The sequence below is a fragment of the Sebastes umbrosus genome, chromosome 2 (assembly GCF_015220745.1).
Source record: "Sebastes umbrosus isolate fSebUmb1 chromosome 2, fSebUmb1.pri, whole genome shotgun sequence".
Taxonomy (NCBI): domain Eukaryota; kingdom Metazoa; phylum Chordata; class Actinopteri; order Perciformes; family Sebastidae; genus Sebastes; species Sebastes umbrosus.
In genome coordinates, this window is record NC_051270.1 from 37,593,370 (window position 1) to 37,615,400 (window position 22,031).

At 43.2% G+C, this 22,031-nt stretch overlaps 1 protein-coding gene across 1 annotated transcript; it reads right to left on the reverse strand.

Annotated features, from left to right (window-relative positions):
- Nucleotides 1–10,173: 10,173 nt before the first annotated feature.
- si:cabz01068815.1 (solute carrier family 51 subunit beta) lies at nt 10,174–17,646 on the reverse strand. The gene is made up of 6 exons (XM_037794872.1): nt 17,566–17,646; nt 14,238–14,279; nt 13,770–14,153; nt 12,686–12,805; nt 10,979–11,069; nt 10,174–10,882 (listed from the first exon to the last, which is right to left on the reverse strand). Exons 2-6 carry the CDS (start codon nt 14,275–14,277, stop codon nt 10,576–10,578), a joined length of 942 nt encoding a protein of 313 aa, XP_037650800.1. The 5' UTR covers nt 14,278–14,279; nt 17,566–17,646; the 3' UTR covers nt 10,174–10,575.
- Between the last annotated feature and the right edge of the window lie 4,385 nt (nt 17,647–22,031).

Sequence of the window (22,031 nt, forward strand, 5' to 3'; positions counted from 1 at the left end):
AAAGAAAAACATATAAAACCTCACACACTTCCCAGGAACCTGTGCACAGCGCACTCCCATGCACACTCCCTCCTCCAAGATCACACACACACACACACACACACACACACTAGCAGAAAATCCAGTACAATACTGCCGGTACAAAAGTACACCCTCCACAATATAAAATATATACTCTATGCAAAGTGCAATCCGACAGTCTTAATAGACAGAGAAACACCGTCCAAAACAAATCAAATTGTATGAAAAAAACACAGTTCAAACGCCTATATCCAGAACACATAGGGTGGGCCACAGCCTATTTACCTCTCGTTTAGAAGTGTAATTGCTGTCGGCACAAAAGATTGCTATACCTCGTTGTTCTAATTTTTTGCTGCTGGAATCTGCTATTTGATCTGCTACTCTTTCTGAATTTCTGATGTAGAGGATGGGTAGGATCGTTGAGGATCTGATCTGCTTTTTTTTAGAATAAGGTCCCTATACAGCTGTGCTGCAGACACCTGATCGATCCCAATGATCCTACTTGCTGTCTTGATCATGCGCTGCAGTTTGACATGATCTTGAGCATGCATATTACCAAAAGGTGCAAAGCAGACCGGAAGACGCTCTGAAAAACAGTATTGTAAAACATTTGAAGAATACAACGTTCAACTCTAAAATAATTACATTTCCTAATAAAGAACAGCCTCTCTTGTAGTTAATTAGACTTACTTTGTGCACATACACTGAATTTTAAATGTCATCAATTTCAACTCCAAGGGATTTATAACTTGAGACCCACTCAACTAATTCTCCCTTAAACTTGGCAGGAGGAACTGTTATCTTATTCCTTCTAAAATCTATGACCATCTCTTTCGTTTTTTTAGCGCTGACCTCAAAAAAATTATCTGAGCACCATTGGATAAATCTCCATGTTTCCCTCTCAAAACCTTCCACTGTTGAATTTTCAGATTTTAAAAATCCGACCAATGCTGTGTCGTCGGCATATATAATAGAGACCTTAATAGAGACCTGAACATACAGTATGAAGGGTGTGCGTTGAAGGAACTGGTCTTCTACCTCCGAGAGGTCAAGGCCCAGTTACGTGCTGGTTAATCTTGTGTGACAAAGAGAATTTCCAAACAGACGGGTTAAAGCATAATAATACAATTTATTCCGAACAATCAATGTTGCATAAGTAAAATAAAAGAGTTTACAGATATCTGGATCCAACCTACGTGTCCCTGACAACATACAGTGCATGGGTCAGTTCGCGAAGTCTGAACCCCGAGCTATCCCTGATCCAGCGTTTTTATGGTTTACACAATATCAATAGTCATGAGCTTATGGCACGTGATGTTTTTGCTGCATATCTTCTTCTTTGTTTCTCCTTCTGACTCCTTTCTCTCCTTGACCTTGCAAAAAGAACGGAGCATGCCATCCTCCCTGTCCTCGCAAACACTTCACACACAACAAATCCAACAATCAGGTTATTGTAGGTCATTGTAAGCACTTTTGTACATAATAAATCCAACAGACCCTCTTTTGAACTTAACTAAGTTCACCTACAGATAATGTTACATACAGATATATTTATTATAAGCATAGATAATGTTACGTACAGATGTATTAATTATAAGCATCATCACACAACCTCTTCAGGATCAACATCTTCACTATCCCCCACCATTTCCAGGAGACCCTGTCTCTCCGCTTGGAACATGGCCATCTGATAAGAAGGAGGTGCATCCGGATGCTTTCGTTGCACAGCAGAAATAATCACGCGCTCAGTGAGGTGGCGAATACATGGAATACAGCAACAACCGCATAATACTAAGCATGCACACACAGCAAGGATTGAGGAGAATAGAGATACCACCATGGACTTCCATTTCCCAAAGGTACGGTCTAACCAGTCGTTAATGGGGCTGTTGATACCTGAGTCATCGTGCATGGATTCAGACAGCGTCCGGAGCCCCTCTAGCGCCTTAGTTACAGTCCCGTCCGGCGCTGTATTGTTAGGGATGAAAATACAACATGAGTCTTGGAACATTGAGCATACACCGCCTTTCTCTGCCAGCAGCATATCTAATGCCATTCTATTTTGGATCACCATCAGTGACGTAGGAGCCATTTGTTCAGCTAGTCCGGCAATTGCATCACGGGTTAGATTAGTCAAACGGAGAACATTATAGTGGATGTAGTTAATGCGGTCAACATTTTTGTTAGGAGTGATAGGGATCAGAGCACTTATTATAGGTATGTTTTCAAAACCTGCAGCTATTTGGTCAGCTAGTTTATATTCATTAGGGAAGCTACCTCACTACATCATTCTTTATAATCTTGGTTTAGCCTTCCCCCCCTTGTAGCCCACACCTTCCACCCTGCTTCTGAGTGAAAGCATTGTCTATTGTTAAAGAGTTACTTGTGATTAGCCAGTTTTAGCAGAGTGCAGAGGCGAGGATGATAAGTAATGTATCTAAACTAGTACAGTCTGTGCTTTCCCAGGTTATTCTTTATCCTTTTATCATGAATAACTAAAATGGTAACTGAAAACACGAAAATACATGAATTGCATTAAGATAGTAATATGAAATGAACGAGGACAAGAGAGGTAAACACAAATGCTACAGCAAACGCTACTAGCAGTTTGTCGTACTGCATGATGCTTCTAGTTTGTTTTCCTGCGCGCAACTGAAAACTTTTATCTGGGTGATCCTATTTTATACTGGTTTGGGAAAGGAAGTGAAATTTCTCTCTGGTGGATTCTCCCCACCCCTGGTTTCTCTTTTTTATCTATTTTTATCTATTTTTGTCTATTTTTGTCTATTTTAGCATTTATTCTAAGCAACAATTTTTAATACAATGTGATATATAATGTTTTTCAAAAACCACCTAGATGAGTCCACCTAAACAACCATGTTAGCCTGATTTAACTGTAAATACAGGCAAGACCTTGTAACCTTCTTTCCCTTATGTGTATCTCATCACAGTCACAGTTTATACAGTATATGAAAAATAAAAAATTATACGTGACCCTCTTTTCACGTAGCCTGGGCTCCTTGTGGGGCTGCCTCCTCTGCTTCAGGTCCTGTCCTGCTGCTGGAGCACTGTGTTAGGTGCCACCAGTTGAGTCCTTTTCCTGCAAGCTGCACAGCTGTTGCAGTTCTGGCCAGAACCTTGTGTGGGCCTGTCCAACGTGGCTCCGACCACTTCCTCTTTAACACCTTCAACCAAAGGTGTTCCGGGGGTCCAGGGTCAGGTCCTGGAACGTCCTCTGTGACAGGGGTGACAGGTTTGTCACCTGTATAGGAGAGAGCTGACACAAGAGCATTAACCTTCAAATAGTATGGTCTGTAACCGAGGTCAGGAAGGGGAGAGGGGTTTTGGGACGGCCCTGGGAAAGGTCGGCCACACGTAAGCTCAAATGATGTGAGTCCTGTTATTGTGGATGATACACAGTGCCAAATTTGTGTTGTAGTCCCAGAGCCTTTTCAACAGATTGCAGGTCTTTATTTTTGAAATGTGAACCATTATCTGACCTGATCAATTTAGGAAACCCATGTTTCGGAATGTACTCATTCACCAGACATTTAATGACTGATTTTGCGTCCTCTTTTCCCGTAGGGTAGGCCTCCACCCAACGTGAAAATGCGTCCACAATTACTAGGAGGAATCTTTTCCCCCCAGCCCTTACTCCCATATCTGTGAAATCCATAAAGATTTCCTGTCCCGGGGCAGTGGGAGAAGGATGTTTTCCTGCCCTAGGAGTGATGGTAGGTCTGATGTTACATGTACTACATACGTCACACTTAGTCAAGAAGTCAGTTATAGTAGCATGTTTCCGGGGAATCCACCAGTGGCGGAGATCTCGTAACATCTGTTTGTGGCTTTTATGGTCAAGTCCATGAGTCTGAGTCAATATTGAGGACATCCAACAGGGGGGCATAACTATTTGATCTCCGTTATACCATATACCATCAAACTGTTCTATAGCTCCCTTATCTTCCCAGATGGTTCGTTCTGCTGCTGTGGCAGATTCCTGAGCTTGTATGATGGAGAGATCAGTTATCTCAGAACCGAGATCTGCTGTGGTCATGACCATCATAGTAGGTAAATACCCTGCCGCCTTTTTAGCGGCTGCATCCGCTGCTTCGTTTCCTATACTCTCTAAGTCAGTGCCCTGACTGTGTCCTTTCACTTTGATCACAGCTACCCTCTGTGGTAACTGGATTGCTTCCAACAACTCTTTCATCAACTCCTCATGAGCCATAGGTTTATTCTGACTAGTCTTAAAACCCGCTTGCACCCAGCCAGACATATCTCTGTGAATTGCATTGCACACATACGCAGAGTCTGTGAAAATATTCACTGCCTTCCCTTCCGCTAACCGCAGAGCACAAACTACAGCCGTAAGTTCTGCTGCCTGAGCAGATTGTTTCCCATCAAGAGGTAACACATTATATGTCAGCCTTTGGCCTTCATATGTAAATGAGAACATGTCCTGTAAATGATCTGCTAAGGGCAGGCAAAAGAAGGTGTTAGCCAAATCTATACATGTGAAAGATGTATGGGCTGGGGTGAGCATCGAGAGAGCAGAGTGGAGGTTCGGTACTGGAGAACAGGAGTCAAAACCAGCTCATTGATGGCTCTTAAATCATGAGCCATTCTGTATGAGCCGGAGGGTTTGATTACTGGCAAAATGGGAGTGTTCCACTGAGAGTAAGATTTTCTTAATACTCCCGCCTTTATCAGTCCTTCAATCGTAGGGGAGATACCCTGGGCTGCTTCCACTTTATGCTTATACTGAGGTCTCCAGATAGGGCAGTAAGTCTTCATCTCGAAAGTTACCGGTTCCATGCTGCACCTGCCAACATCAAAGGGGCCCGTAGACCACAGTGAGGAAGGGAGAGTTGCCAACATGGAAGTGGCTCCTTCACCATCTAACATCTCCCTACCGTGGTGGCGTGTTAGTAACTCATGTTTGCAAATACCTGACACTGCATTGTAAAAGGAGAGTCGATATATGTTAGAGGATGGTGAGATTGAAACCCCCAAAAGGGAAGTGGGAACCCAGTCTGTCAGAGCGACTGCTGCTTTAACCATGGGGCCTAAGTCTTTAGCCTGATGTTTTGGAGCTATGGCTAGGGACACATGGGGAACAGCTTCTTCTGACATGCGATACCATTGTTCTTGTGCTGGGGTTAATTTTACTGCGGCTGCTACTCCTGCTGGTGCTATATAAACATCTCTTACTCCTATCCCCCAGGTTGTATCTAACAGGTTCTGTTGGAACTCATCTTGATACATAAGATCATTATTTCTGTCATAATTCAGAGTGCAGTGGGGAGGATCGGGAACAGGGAGGTAAGGGTGTAGAGCCCTAATCCATGGTTGCCACATGTTGTAAAAGTCAATCAGAGGGTTTCTGTCGGCTAGCAGGGCCCAATATATGTCTGCACAGGGTGGTGGGGCATCAGGTGAGGTATCAGGACTCAACATGCACATGCGATCAGCACTGGAGGGCGAGGAGCACACCATTTCTTCTCCTCCGGGGAAACTCACTATCACAGCTTCTGGTGAACAATGTACAGAAGCCCCCAGTGCTGCCAAAACATCTCTTCCCAGGAGATCACGTGGACAATCAGGTGCATACAAAAAGGGGTGCTCCATCACCTGTCTCCCAAGCCGGACAGGAAGGGGAACAGTAAAAGGCAGTCTTTGTTCAGTGCCGGAAAATCCCAAAACGGAAACATAGTGAGAGGAAAGGGAACACATAGGTTCAGCTAAGGTGGAGTAACGTGCTCCCGTATCCACCATGAACCATCTTCGCTTTCCGTTCACTGTCAACTGGAGACAGGGCTCTGCCAGCCCCTGGCCCTCCATCTCCGTCGGGCACCCCTATGGGAACATTCCTGGTGTATATGGACCAGGTGGAGGTCCCTGCGCAGAGTACCCGCTGTATGCCTGCATTGGAGCTAGCTGTTGGTTTGGTGGAGTCTGTATTGTTGGCTGATATGACTGCTGTGGAGGCCCTCTCATCTGCTGTTGTTGTTTCTGAGGACAGTCACGTGCCCAGTGATCCGGGTTTCCGCAGATGTTACAACTGCCTCCTCTTGGTTGGGCATACCTCCTCCCCCTGCCTCCTCCTCCTCTCCCTCTGCCTCTATTCCGACCTTCATGATAAGGGGGCTGCTGATACGGGGCAGCTTGGTAAGGAACATGATACTGGGGTTGATACATAGCCTGTGACTGGCCCTGCAGTGGATAAGGATTCTGTGGCGGGGCTGGAGCTGGTGTTACAATTTGAGCCATCTGGGTATCTTTTTCTTTCCCTCCCTTTTTCTTATCTGTCGCACGAGTCCGTGCATCTGCCAACTGTAATTTAGTCAACTGAGCTACCATCTCTTTTAATGACTCATTTTCCTCTTCCTCCTCCTTGGTTTCTGCATCCTGATGATGGCAGAAATGTGTTTCCCATCTTGATGATTTTGCCCCTGCCATATCTGGATTCTCTTGCATCTTTCTCTTAACTCCTTCCGGAGCATGTTTTAACAGAGCTATTCTGAACAGAGACTGCTGTGATTCTTTATCTGGGTTCACCCCCGTAGCCCCCGCCCACTCTGTCTTTGCTCTTTCTATGAACGTGCGTCCACTCTCCCCGTTCTTAATCTTAAACACCAAGCTGTGGAGCTTACCCGCTGGTATGGGATACTTTTGTCTAATAGCATTACCGAAGGAGGTAGCGTAGGGGTTAAAGTTCCAAAGTACCACCTAACACTTGAAACAATGGTGCCATAACTTCGTTTGTATAATCACTGTCCTGTGGGGTTGGTACCGGACTAGGGGTAGGAGGAGGATAAGGAGGGGGGTTGGGATGTGGGCCAGGTGGGTACTGCTGATGGAGGGACATGTAATGTGGCGGCTGGCTAGTATGTGGGTTTGGTGGTGGGGGTGCGCTAGGACTGGGTGAGGGTTTCACTAGTGGTTTTGCTTCAGCGGTTTTTGCGTGGGTGGCTTTCGTCTGGCTGCCTAAGGCTGATAGTGCAGCCATCTGTATCACATTATATTTTACCAATTTACTTGCCAACTCGTCTTCTTTCTTCCTCAATTTCCTCCTTACAAACATATGTCCCTTTTCTTTGTCTTGTCTTGCTTGCAGCAGCTTTCTATGAACCACCTGTATTAATGCTCTCATCACTGGCATCTCACCGTGGCTGGAAAATGCCCTTCCTTCACTGTCATGTTATACCACTCATCTAGGTCTTGAGTCTCTTTATTTCTAGTCTTGGGATCAAATGTACAGATTACATTGGTCTTAACTTTAGCCCATTGCTGTCCAAATGATAAACGGGGAGGCCCACAGCCACCCCGTTCCTCACAGTCTTTGTCACATTCTCCGTCCATTCTGTCCAGTACTATTTCACACAGGTTTATTCAGTTTATGACAGTAACTAGATTCAGAGTAAATGGGTCGCTATGCCCCTCGCTGTGATCCTACCAACATAAGCTTCTACTGGACACTTTGATGTTCCAGCGATGTTGGCCCAGTATCAACAGTAAGTTTTAATTTTCCTCTGAATACTAGTTATTAATGTACACTCATACAGTTTTTATTACTAAAAGGGCAGCTTTCCTCCTCTTAGTCTTTACCAAAAGGGCAGCTTGCTCCCCTAAATTTCAAAAGGGCAGCTTTCCTCCTCTTAGTCTTTACCAAAAGGGCAGCTTGCTCCCCTAAATTTCAAAAGGGCAGCTTTCCTCCTCTTAGTCTTTACCAAAAGGGCAGCTTGCTCCCCTAAATTTAAAAAGGGCAGCTTTCCTCCTCTTAGTCTTTACCAAAAGGGCAGCTTGCTCCCCTAAATTTCAAAAGGGCAGCTTTCCTCCTCTTAGTCTTTACCAAAAGGGCAGCTTGCTCCCCTAAATTTCAAAAGAAAGTCTTTACTTCTGCAACATTTATCATTACAAAGGAGATTCAGCACAACAAGAGAGATAATTTAGAGTAAGCCAATATGCAGAGTTCGATACAACAGGTTCTGCTTACCTTAAGATTTCAGGGCCCTTTCTCTCTCTCGCCGGTCTGTCCGTCCTTTGGACACGCTTCTCAATGCCGAAGATCACGTCGGGGTCACCAATTGAAGGAACTGGTCTTCTACCTCCGAGAGGTCAAGGCCCAGTTACGTGCTGGTTAATCTTGTGTGACAAAGAGAATTTCCAAACAGACGGGTTAAAGCATAATAATACAATTTATTCCGAACAATCAATGTTGCATAAGTAAAATAAAAGAGTTTACAGATATCTGGATCCAACCTACGTGTCCCTGACAACATACAGTGCATGGGTCAGTTCGCGAAGTCTGAACCCCGAGCTATCCCTGATCCAGCGTTTTTATGGTTTACACAATATCAATAGTCATGAGCTTATGGCACGTGATGTTTTTGCTGCATATCTTCTTCTTTGTTTCTCCTTCTGACTCCTTTCTCTCCTTGACCTTGCAAAAAGAACAGAGCATGCCATCCTCCCTGTCCTCGCAAACACTTCACACACAACAAATCCAACAATCAGGTTATTGTAGGTCATTGTAAGCACTTTTGTACATAATAAATCCAACAGCGTTCAGACTACAACATCTCTCGCATCACCATCTGTTAAGCATCTCCTACTATACTCGTCCTGATGGGATTGGTGTGTGATTGGTCAGTAATCAGACCCATAAGCTCTCTGATTGGTAAGGTGTGTGGGTACAACTGTTGCTAGGTAAAATGTTGGCTGGGTGAAAGTTTTGCATGAATATACTTTTCTGATCCCAGTATATTGTCTTTGATTAAAATCAATACAAATAGGAAATTAAATGATTATGTAAATAACAGAATTGTCTTCAGCGCTCTGGAGTGAAGGTCACAAAATAAAATTAAAAAACAAAAGGGAAGAAAGTGTGTTCCATGTAAACAAGAGTGATGAGAGTTGCAGCAGAGGATGGAGTGAAGACTCGAGGGAGCCGACATTTATTCTGAAATGTAATCACTGTCCTACTATAGTTCATGTCAATACAGCTTTTCAAGGAATGTGGGATCAGATAGATTAAAATGCTTAAATAGATAGAAAGAGAAACGGTCGACTCGTCTTCCTAGCCAATCAACATACAGTATTTGGAAAGAGGCATTAGCTGATAGGCTCATCATGTGTCGGTCACAACAGGAATTAGGTTGAGTCATCAGACACACAGTACTTTCATCCACTTCTTCATTGCTGTCTGTATGTTTGAGGCAGCTGGAGCAGCATTCAAACTACAATCATCATCAAGTTCATGATGTCCTACAGAGTATCTGAAGCTCCTTCACTCTGTGATCACAACAGGAAGTCCATTTATATCAAACGGGCTTAATCTCTCTTGTTTTCTTCATAGTCCTCCTACTTGAATCATATCTATGCTTATTTTGGGTCTCGTACCAGACTCACTGTCATAAAAACAAACAAGGAACAACAAGCTCATCTGCTGACAATCATTTTTTCATTTGAGGGAAAGCAAAAACACAGCATGCTCCTACAGTATGTAACCATACATAATAGAGTTAAAGAAGAGTTTAAAGGGAGAATTCGCCACCTTTCATGTGGATGTCCAGTCAGTGTTGAAGGTAAATGTAGTCCAGTGAAGCAATAGATTCCACAGTGCTGCTATATCGACCCAGACAGCTGAGTCTTCCTGTTGTTCTTCCTGCATCCAGCGCCATCATTTGACGTGACAGGGATGTAGTTGGATGAAGGAAGAACTACAGGCTACTGTTTTTTTAGCTGGGATGTCTCTGGGTATACCAATGGGGTGCTGTGCTAGATGCTGCCCCAAAACAGAACTTCCTTGTCCTCTTTGCTTGTATTGCAAACTAGTTACATTTCCAGCAGTGAAAATGGCATCCCAAAATATGAGAGCAGAGGATGCTATGGACGAGGATGCATTTTACAGTTTTGACTCAAATATTCAGCCGTCAGAAGCTTGCGCGCAATGCATCCTGGTACATGTAGGCATTACCAGCACAGCTCCGAGAGCAGAAGAGCTCAGCTTTCTGGGTCAGTATAGCAGCACTAAGGAATTTATTGCTTCAATGGACTACATTTACCATCAACACTGACTGGACATCCACGATCGACTAACTAGGTAATGTCCTCTCACAGCAGCAGTCAAACAAAACAAATATGCAGTTTATCGTGTAGGAGAATTTTATTAGTGTTAGCAATACTTATTATTATTAGCCAAAGAAATAAGCTTCCTCATGTCACACATATGGTATATCTCTTTAACATCCTGCATACATTCTAACTAATGGATTGTTTTGGATCTACAGACCTTTTTATAACATTTTCAGGAATTGATTCATCTGTTGGACTGTCAGACTGCTGTGAATGTAGGGAGACAGCAGCTTTTACACATGTAATGCTTTGTAACTTCATAGTATTAGCAGTGCACCAAAGTTGTACATTATGTTAGCATCCTGCGGGTGGAGCAGTGTGTGGTGGTGGCTTTAACCATATGTGATGGAAGCTGCTAACAAGAGGGAGCATGGTAAAGTCCAACAGTGTGTTACAGGCTGGAATGTGAACTCTTCACTCCATCGTCTTCACTTCTTCATCAGCTGAGCCCTCCTCCTCCTGTTTCTCCTCCTCTGCTGCGGGATCGGAGTACAGGCTGGAGGTGTTGCCGTCTTTCCACGTGACCACGATGTTTCCTGCTTTGAGCTCACTCGCCTCCCCGTTGGACGGGGAGGGTTTGTTTCCCTGCATCAGCCTGTCGAGTGATGGTGACGGTTTGCTGCTGCTGTCATCTCTGAGCAGTGAAATGCTCTGCAGCTCCTCACCTTTCTGAGCAACAGCAGCAGCTGCTGCCTTGTACTTGGCAATCTTCTTTCTGTTTCTGAGGGAAAAAAGACGGGGAACTTTTACTCAACAGCCTTTCGAATATCAATATGATACAAGCGTTGCCATGAACATGTTGTTGTATAACTCATACTTGTTGGCCATGGCTCCCATTCCCAGCAGCAAAAAACCAACAAGAAGGCAGACGAGGGCCAGTCCCAGCAGCACAAACTTCCATGTGGTTGCTGCAACAGGAAGAAGACTGCTAAACATGCAGCTCATATAATGATATTCATATATATATATGTGCTTTGTAGAATTGTGAGATATGTTAAGGATATAATATACAGTGAATACAGTATATCTGTAATATACTGTAATTGTAATTGTAATCGCATGGCGGCGCGGCATGTGTTCAGATCAGCTGCGTTTCACCTGCGTTTCTGCTGCTGCTGCTTTCAGCCCTTTCTTTCTACATAGAGTTTGCCTTTCATAATGGCCATTTCACTTCATTATTAATATCATTTATATTTATTTTAGACAGGGAAAGGTTAAGAACCGTGTGGTAATATGTAAATAATAGTAATAATCGACAATTAAAACCCAGTACTATATTCATTCATGGAGCTCTCCAAGTCACTGCATGTTCTACAACACTATCCGGCACATATTTCAGAATAAAAGCCTTGTGTTAACAAATTAAGGAATTCTGCCCCCAGTAAAAACGCTTCAGGGCTTTTATTTTGAAATGAAAGCAGGAAGTATTGATTTAAAACAAGTCTTTACTTTTTTTCATCTCCGTAACATATTCTACAGATAGAAACTGTAGTAATGTTGCTGATATGATGTCAATAAACCTTCAATAGATCACTTTCACCGTCTGTTGTTGCTGTGAACCGCGCGGCTCGCGTCAAAAATAGGCGAGACCTCGAATCTCTAGAAGAGACGCAGCTGACACGCAACCCAGCCGGACGCTGAAATAAAAAACAACAGGTAAAGCAGCAGCCACCCGCTCTTGACGTTCCCAGTGTGGACGAGGCTTGAGTCTCTCATACAGCACATGCAGACATCTCCCCTCACACATAAATGAAGCCTTTACCCAGACATACATTCTTAGTTGTCTCTGTCTCACTGATTAATTACTGCCTGTGACCTGAGATAAATTAAATAAATTAGGAAATTAGATACGCACTTGTGCGTTCATACGATCTGAAGCATATGTTGTTTTGTAGAATGAGAATGACCATATTTGGGTTATCCTGCCTGCGTACATCGAGCAGGTTAGAAATCTCCTCTGACCAGCGGTGTCCTCAGAATTGTGACTTGTTTTTCACTTGTACTGCTGTTACTTGATTCTCCTTCAATTCGAGACGCAATAAACCTCCAGCGTCAGACATTCCTTGGTCTCCAGTCAATTCTTCACTCTCCAATTGATCGCTCTCAAGATTTTCTCACAAGAGAGAGTACACAATTCAAGACTCTGTCACACACAGCAACACACGCTCACACAGCGAGAAGATGAACAAGGGCTGTCAGGCAGTTACAATGGGGCCCTGAAGCCCTGGTGGGATTTGACATTTTCTGGTGTCACTGGCGGCCCAACCAGCAAAACGTATCCAAGGAAGGTGAAAAGAGGAGATGTCACGCGTCTTCATCTCTTTCAATAAGCCTACAAAAAGGACGTGAACATTGTACCGATAAATTACAGCACCCTCGTTCGCATGAAAAAGTCACGGTACACCAAGGAGTAAAATGTAGAAGTGCCGGTACTGCGGCCCACTTTGACCACTGGTCTGGAGTGATGAGAATGATTTCTGACACTACGTTTTCATTTGGATGAAACATTTTAAGAGCAGCTTACCGTCCTCAGTGCGATAGTACCAGCGGAGGTATTCTCTCTGTTCCTCCGTCATGGAAGCCTGCTCGCCTGTCTTCCCTGCAGCCTCAAACTCGTCTGGATCATCAGATGCCCTCCTGGATCCTGGAGGAAGAACAAACACACACACGCACACACACACACACACACACACACAGCAGCACTGTTTGTTACAGACCAAATGATACATAATATACAAACACTAAATTGACTGACCTTTTATTATCATCAGTCTTGTGCCAAATAATGTCTCCAAATCGTTTCGTTCAACTCAATTTTCTGATTATTTGTATGCAGTATGTCATACACATGTAAATGCAACAGTATCTGTCAAAAACAGCTTCAGTTTAATATTTTTTAAATAATATTATTTCAATATCATACTAATGTTAGTAAATTAAAACTTTTACCAGTTGTCAAAGTCCAAGCTTCTTAAGGGGCCATATTATGCTAATTTTCAGGTTCATACTTGTATACACCTAACTAGCTAAATACACCTAAAAAGTTAACTATACCTAACTAGTTAACTACACCTAACTAGTTAATTACACCTAACTAGCTAACTACACCTAACTAGCTAAATACAACCAACTAGTTAACTACACATAATTAGTTAACTATACCTAACTTGTTAACTTCACCCAACTAGCTAACTACATCTAACTAACTAAGTAACTAGAAAGACAAACTAACAGATAAACAGATTTATCGGTTTGCTGCTCAGACTCAAACGAGCATGAGTGAACCTGCAGGAGGATGACCTTTGACTTGCAGCTTGGAGGATGACCTTTGACCTGCAGCTTCTACTATAGTCATACGTCATATTCACATTTTACCAACAACTTTCTTTTTTTTTTTTAACTATGAGCACAAAATTAAGTTATTTGTCAAAAATCTTTTGGCAAACAGTGTGTCTAATCATCTTTGTCAGGAAATGACTGAAATAAATATGAAATATCATAGAAATGGCTTTGATACAAATATGGAATATAGAAATCAAATTGAAATCCAATGCCTGCCCAGCACAAATCTCCCAACCTTTCTGTTCCTTTAATCTTCACTGACTTACTGAGCTTTTCTTGGCAGATGTCCCCCTCATCCAGAGATCTCCACTTTGACTCTTTACTGTCATGTGTGAGAATAAGACGCGAGCCATCTACTGATAGCAGCATTGAAGTGTTCCTGCTGATCAGTCTGCCCCTGTCACAGTCCCATATCAACCCTGTTGCATCCACCTCTGACCCCCAGCAGGACCGAGTCCGGACAGGCTCTCTCTGCAGGGCTGACAAACATCTGGACGACACAACACACATCAGCATGCCCCGATCATTCCAGATCCACTGCTGAGACTGTGAGTCCAGGTTGCAGCTCTTCAGCAGGACTTCACCTATAGCTGCTGATTCCTCCAGACACAGGCTGCACTGGGTGTTGTGGATCATGAACGCCCTTGCCCCTGCAGGTGTTGAGACAGGTTTAGATTCATTGTTGTTAATATATAAACCTGTTCTAAATGTGTCTGAATGATGCATGTACTTACCTAACAGGGGAAGAAACAATAAGACCCAGGCGTCAAACATATCTAAAGAGGATGGAGCAATGTTATTAAAAGTCACCGCAATTTCATGCTTTTCATTAAAAAGCAGTGACTAGAGGAAAGTGGGGTCATTTCTAGTAGGTGACATGGTAGGAGTAAAATACCAGGTGCTCAAAATATTTTTTAAGCATTTTGTCCAGTTTCTTGTAACAAATCTGCAGTGGAAAGTTGTGTTCAGTCCTGGGCCTGATTCTTTTCTGTCTGTATATGCTGCCATCAGGCTCTATCAGCTGCTATGCAGATGACACACTACTCTATATCTCTGTTTCACCTGAAGATCTGAGCCCTGTCTACAAATTGATAAATTGTATTTCACAAATCAGTGATTGAATAGCTCAATGACTTCAGTTAAATGAAGTGAATTTGGTAATCAGGGAAAAGTCAAAAAGCGAGAACGAAAGTTACGATAATGTAAGCCTAGATCTATAAGCAGAGGCGGAGCCCTCTACTGGACTCTATGGGTACTACTCTCCTCCAATCACATGCACGCGTTCGCCCACTGAGATTTGCATGAACCTAGCCGGCCAATCAGGATGTGGCTACCGAATACGGGTGTCCCTCGTTGCCTGGTATCCCATACCCTCTACAGGGAGGAGGAGCGGCAGGGCCCCCTTGGTAGAGGGCTCCGCCTCTGCTTACAGAACTAGGGTTGCATTATCGTAACTCTCGTTCTAACTCCCACAGGCTCCACCCTCTACTGGACTCTATGGGTGCAGTGGGTAGAGCCCGATGAATGTACGCCCTGCCGCGCCACCTTATCGACCAAACCACACAGATCCAGACAGGTTTAGGATTAGACACCACAGCCCACCGACTTCTTTATAACTTAGGCTGCTGCAGCAGAGAAGCAGGGGGCCCTAGCCAACCTATATAGTATGCGACTGATCTGGGTAAGGCCATGGTCTAACTCTTTAAGTTCTTAGGAACGAAGGAGAGGTTTGGTCTGAGAGTAGCCTCGCACCAGCGTTGGAACCCTAACCACTTTGCCTTGTAACAGGCAGTATTGTATCCCACTCTTGCCGCTTGGATAGTCTGTACAACCTGCACAGACAGTCCAGCCCTCCTCAGCCTGTCCTTCTCAGGAGCCAGGCCTGGAGTGGATGGCCCAGAGTGGGCAGTGTGCCTACTGTCCCCACTTCCTGAGACAGAGCCTCCCAGAACTGGGGGATGGTCCAACATCTGAGTCAGTTCTGCATACCATGGTGCTGAGCGAAGACCTGTTGCTATCAGAATGACTGACAACTGCTCCCACCTCACTCTCTCCAGTAGGGGAGGGATGAGATGGAGCGATGGAAAGGCATAAAGCAGCTTTCTTGGCCATGGCACGTGTGCAAACGTGTGCAAACGTGTGCAAACGTGTGCAAACGTGTACAAACACATCCACCCTCTAGGGCGGATCGTCCTGCCATGTCAGGGAAAACCATACCGTGATGCTTTAAGGCTCACAACCAAAGGTTCTCCACTGTTTCCAGGGCAGCGGACCGAACTCCGCCCTGCCTGTTGATGTAAGCCACCGTGGTGCGGTTGTTGGTCCTCACCAACGCATGCTTTCCCTGTATCCGGGGCCTGAAATGCTGGAGGACCAAGAACACTGCCTGGAGCTCGAGGAGGTTAATGTGTCAGTTCTCCGCCGGTGGCCACACTCCACCAACCACTCTCCCTAGGCAATCCCCACCCACCCCGTCAGGGACGCGTTCGTGAACAGCTTGACCACTCGTCAAGCTCGTCCGAGCAGTGTTCCCTGTAACAGGTGTTGTGGAGACCCCCAGTAGTGTAGATCGTTTTCTACCGAGCGGGGAATGGTCACCAAGAGTTGCCTGTGCTTCTTGGCATCCAAGTGTAGGCTGGCAAACCACCTCTGCAGGTGTCGCATGTGCAGCAGTCTAAGCGGCACCACTGGGTGAGCAGCTGCCATGGACCCCAGCACCTGCATGACGATCAACACCGTCACCGTTGCCCCCTCCCCAATAGTCTGGCCCGCCGCCAAGACAGTTGCCGAACGGTAGTTTGTTGTACTCATAGGCTATCCCCTGGAAGGCAAAACGCATGAATTTCCTGAGTTTCTGAGCCATCTCGACATGAAAGTATGTTGTCCTTTAAGTCGATGGTGGTAAACCAGTCTCCCGGTTGATGGACTGCTGCAGAACCAGAGAAAATAACCCAGTCTCAGCATCCTGTGCATGCATTTTGTTAACGCGCAGTTGCATTGCCACTACCAGCTGTGGAGCAGCAGCTAGAAAGCTGTGATATCCTATCACAGCCTTCACAGCCGCCAGGTTCTCCATAAACGGAAGGCTGGCTTGGCTGGGGCTGACATGGAAAAGGGCTGAGCCGGCAATGAGGGCTTCGAACACACCGCCAGCTCACCTCGTGTCACTGTGTTTCCTACCTCTTTTCTCCCGTGTGGAGGTAGATGAAAGAAAAACAGACACAGGAGTACTCCCCCCCCCCCCCCCACCCCGCTCCCCTCAGCTTGTCTGTAATACACTGCAAACACTGGGTGAGGTGTGCTTTCTCAGCCTCACACCAGCAACAGTGTTCACGAATGGACACAGCCTCATGCCACTGGCCAGTGCCGGGCGCCCACTACCTCCTTCACCGGAGACGGGGCAGATGGGCCGTATGTATTTTAAGGGCATTAACACTGGGCAGCCACGAAGCGTCATGCTTGATTCAAGTTCATCAAGACACCATGGGAAGCTGAGGAGGAGGGGAGAAGGAAGGAATGTGCTCTTTGAGGAATGTTCGTTTTAATCAACATACATGTTCAACAACATTACCAGTATCAGCTCATTAGTAACAAGAGGGAAAAAAGAACGAACCCTCACTTTATCCTCACCGCAATGCTACATCTCGCCTCAGCCCAATTTGATGATGAGCAAGTGGCCAGTGACGACTATAAACTGTGATTTCCCCTCATCCAGACGTAAAAAGTGAAATCCATCCAAAGAGCCCTTCAGTGGTGAAGGGGACCACATGCAGGAAATCATCTCAAACTTGTTGAGAGTGTGAGGCAATAAGAAACCACAGATGGCGCTTTGATTATCTGCTGCGACCCGTCTGCAAATCACATGACCCCACACAGGTAGTGAGCACCAGGTTAACAAGCTGTAACATTGCAGCTTTACAAAAAGTACAAAAAAAAACTACATTACATATCCAAAGTAAATATTATTTACCAACCACATACTAATTAAAACTCATCATTTTAATTCCTCATGTTCTAGCATGAATTCAGAACTACACATGTTAATCGAGTTGGAGTACTTACTTCTATGATGGTCTGTCTGTGGCTGAGATGAGAAGGAGGGAAGTCTGACTGTTCAGCCAACAGAAAGATGGAAAAAAAACAGAAGTTATCCAAAGTTCACGGGGGAGGAGCCTGCAGCGCTGACTGCTACAGACCGCCACGGTCAATACACAGATTCTATTGGACATGACATTATGTGCTTATTTATTGACTGGAAAAATAGCTGTGAAGTGGCCTCAGGCACAACTTAATCATTTCTGTCCTCTGAATGTTGATCAGACCTTTCATTTGTACCATGTACATGTGATATTCAAGAGAGACGCACTTTCACAAAGGAACTGTGGAGCCTTTAATACAAAGTTGAGACTGTTGAATCTCAGGTCTTTGACCCTGTTGCTTGGTTACTGTTTAGACAGCCTGGAAGTAACCTTGTTTTTTCTGTATGTGAGGGCAATTGACTCATCGGTCACACACACACCCAGAACGCTGTTAACATTTGGTTGGTAAAGGGTTTTACTTTTATAGCAGAGGTGTGGAGAGGTAAATAACCTCTGTGTCACTGAAGGAATGAGGAGGATGTATTTTTTATCTGATGTTGTATCTGGTGTACATTTACCCATGTACTGTACTTTAGTACAAATTTGAAGTACTTGTACTTTACACACAAAATAATACAAAGAGCTTATGAAATAGGTTTTGTTATAAATTAAACCCAACGGTCTAAGTGAAGCTGGAAAGATTAGTCCATTAATCAATTAGTTAATTGACAGAAAATTAATTGGCAATTATTTTGATAATCATTTCAGTCAATTCTCATGTAAAAAAACGTTTCATGATTCCAGCTCCACAAAAGTGCTGCTGTTCCTTTTAATTACCTTAAAGCACTTTAAAGGTCCCATATTGTAAAAAGTAAGATTATCATGTTTTTTATATTATAAAGCAGGTTTAAGTGCTTTATGATTCCTGTAGCAGAACTTGTTTTATCTTCTTTGCAGCTCCAATAATCATCTCATGGCCTCACTGTTGGTACTTTAAGATACTTTGCTGATAATACTTCTGTACTTTTACTTAAAGGTCCCATATTGTAAAAAGTGAGATTTTCAGGTCTTTTACATTATAAAGCAGGTTTAAGTGCCTTATAAATACTTTTAAACTATCAAAACGTTCAATATACGGAGAAAAACACAGCCCATATTCAGAAATTGTGCATTTGAAACAAGCCGTTAGGATTTCTGTCCATTTGTGATGTCACAAATCTACAATATTTAAACCATTACACGGTTTTAAATGCACACATTCTAAATGGACATGGACCCAAACTGTTGCCAGGCAACGCAACTCTGTTGCAATTGTTGCAATTGTTGCAATTCCGTTGAAATGCACTAAAACAGAGCGTTTCAGGCAGAGGGTAAATACAGGTATATTCAAGCAGACAGTACGAGAAAAATAAAGTTTTTTTTTTTAACATTACAGCATGTAAACATGTTCTAGTAGAAACACAAAATACAAGTATGAACCTGAAAATGAGCATGATATGGGACCTTTAATATGTAATTTAGCTTTGACCTGAACATTCATGCCAATAAAGCTTATTTGAATTTGAATTTGAATTTGAAGGGGCGGAATTACATCAGGTGTTAATCTGACCAAAAAGCAACAATTTCTTTTTATTTTTCTCACCTGAAAAATATGTTATTCTTCCTGTCTGCTTTTTTTTTGTTTTTGTTTTTATGAACATAGAACACGTGTGGACTGGGACATTACACAATAATCAATAATAATCATTGAAAAAATAAGTAAATAAAAAGAGAGGCACAGATACAGTTCAAAATGCACATAATAATCATAATGCAATAATAATCTTCAAAAGGTATGTGTTGCTTTTACTGAGACCTTTAGGAACATTTCCCAGGTACAAAAAGGTAAAAGAGAAATCATAATTCTGGTTCAGAATCTTTGAGACTAAATGGCCCACTTCTTTCCAAAAAGGCGTAACATAAGGACAAAACCCCAAATATATGTGCATGGGCCACTGAAACTGATCCGCACTCCCTCCAGCAAGAGATGTGAGACCCACTAAATTTGGATTTTATGGTTGTGGGTAATAAAGAAACAGGCCAAGTTTTGTCCAGTTCTACTCACTGTTCATAACAGCAGACATGTTTTATTAAAATCCGAAAACATTTTTATACTAGTATTTTAGTGGTTTGACCCTCATGGCGTAAAGGGACTCAATTTTCACCACATTAATAACTTGCAATTTCTCATATTCCACCTCGTCACAGACAATATAAACTGAAATTAATACTGAATTTGAAGGCTGGCTGAAGACTTCAAATTTAGCGAGGAGAAATTTACTCGAGAAGTTGAAAATTCTTCACTTTGTATTTCTACAATTTAACAGCCAGTCTTGCAGGATGCCTTGAGTAACTGAACGAAGAGGCAATTCAGACCAATTATCAGGCTAGATGTAGGCAGTCGTAATGAATGGTTAATGACATTAATACTGGCTGCATTCCACTTATGTCGGCCTGTGCCAGGGTCCTGGGATTGTGCATGCCAGTTCACTACGGGGACACCTAAATGGAACAGACCCATCATTAGTGTTATTAATTACACCTGTGCTTTTTCATCTATGATAAGTCAAAATGTCTGCTGTGAAAATGACATATTCGCTGGACATTTGAGAGTCTACTTTGCAGGTCGAATATCAACAAATGTTTCAAACTTTGACCTGAAAATCTGCAGGAGCAAGCCTTAGATCACACCAAATAAAGAGCCCTCACCCTCTCAGACTATTAAATAGGCGTTATCAGTTGCTATAAGCACCATAGATGTGGGTCAATAGGGGCCTCCTGCACCCAATAGTAGGGTTTAATATCTATTCAAATGTTAGAAGAAGAAGGTATAGAAGAACACAACGGTGACATCTAGTGACCATAGTAATTATGACAGGATCAGAAGAGGAAGTGAGGTGCTGTAGTATAAATTGCACAAAAGTCCATAAGGGGTGAAGGTCAGGGGTGATGGATGGGAAACACAGGGCTTTCGCCCAATAGATTGGGGTTTGTATCCCATGTGAAACCAACGATGCTGTAGCTGTAGTTTCATTTTCCCTTTAGAACCGTAGTTAATTTAAGTGTTTTTGTTGCCTTAACCTAAAGAAGCCTTTTTGTTTGCATTCAAAATGTAACTTTTCATTCAGCTTTACATGTTAGAACGTGTTGCTTTTAAGTTTCACTTTCACAACATAGTAGGCCTTATTGACCCACATCTATAGTGCTTATGTAACAGGGTCATTATGTACCCTATGTCTATCTTGTTCTCTGGTTTTTATAATTACACAAAATGGATGTAGTTGCTCTTTATTCTGAATGGGAGAACCTCCAAACCCCGAGGATATTTGAAGTTCAGAGCCCCTCCTTCGTTTCTACTTCTGTGGTCCTTATTATAAATCTCCTCTGTCATTTTGTACAACTATCCTGTGGGAGAGGTGGGTGACATATCTTTTGGCTGATTTATTATCCTTATCCATCCCATTATTTATCGTACGGTTTTGTTTATATTTTTGTTTCTTACCATGTTATAACGTCTATCCCAACATGTCAATATATTGATTTCAATGAACTAGTTGTTTTAAGAGTAAATGCTGCTAGCTTAAAGTTACGGCAAGTTAAGCTAACTTCTGTTTTGTATATAGTAATCGTGTGTATAGGAGTTGAAGCGGACATGAGATTTCACACGGAGGTTCTGTTTGCCTGTGTGTTTGTCAGAGAATAAACAGAGGCCGTATATGAAGAGATCCCGGTGTCACGGTGTCCTTTCTAACTAACCCAACACAACGCAGAAGTCCACTGGTTACACTTATAGGGACCGATAACGCCTCCTTATTACGTGGCTTTGTTGAATACTCGATTATTTCTTTATAGCTGACCGTTGACAGACCGTTGCTATGGAGGCCGTTCTAATCTCGAACACTGGCAGACCATTTCAGTGTCAAATTATTGATTTGTTAAGTACACACGTGGACAAAATTGTTGGTACCCTTCCGTTAAAGAAAGAAAAACCCACAATGGTCACTGAAATAACTTGAAACTGACAAAAGTAATAATAAATAAAAATTTACTGAAAATTAACTAATGAAAATCAGACATTGCTTTTGAATTGTGATTCAACAGAATCATTTTAAAAAACAAACTAATGAAACTGGCCTGGACAAAAATGATGGTACCCTTAACTTAATATTTTGTTGCACAACCTTTTGAGGCAATCACTGCAATCAAGCGATTTCTGTAACTCTCAATGAGACTTCTGCACCTGTCGACAGGTATTTTGGCCCACTCCTCGTGAGCAAACTGCTCCAGCTGTCTCAGGTTTGAAGGGTGCCTTCTCCAGACTGCATGTTTCAGCTCCTTCCACAGATGTTCAATAGGATTTAGATCAGGGCTCATAGAAGGCCACTTCAGAATAGTCCAATGTTTTGTTCT

What these genes read in the sequence shown, in the direction of transcription:
- si:cabz01068815.1 (XM_037794872.1), bottom strand. Translation starts at nt 14,277, where the DNA reads ATGTTTGACGCCTGGGTCTTATTGTTTCTTCCCCTGTTAG. An exon ending in CATCTGCCAAGAAAAGCTCA is followed by an intron (nt 12,806 to 13,769) that starts GTAAGTCAGTGA and finishes TTCTTCCTCCAG; the next exon opens with GATCCAGGAGGGCATCTGAT. An exon ending in ATGGGAGCCATGGCCAACAA is followed by an intron (nt 10,883 to 10,978) that starts GTATGAGTTATA and finishes TTTTTCCCTCAG; the next exon opens with AAACAGAAAGAAGATTGCCA.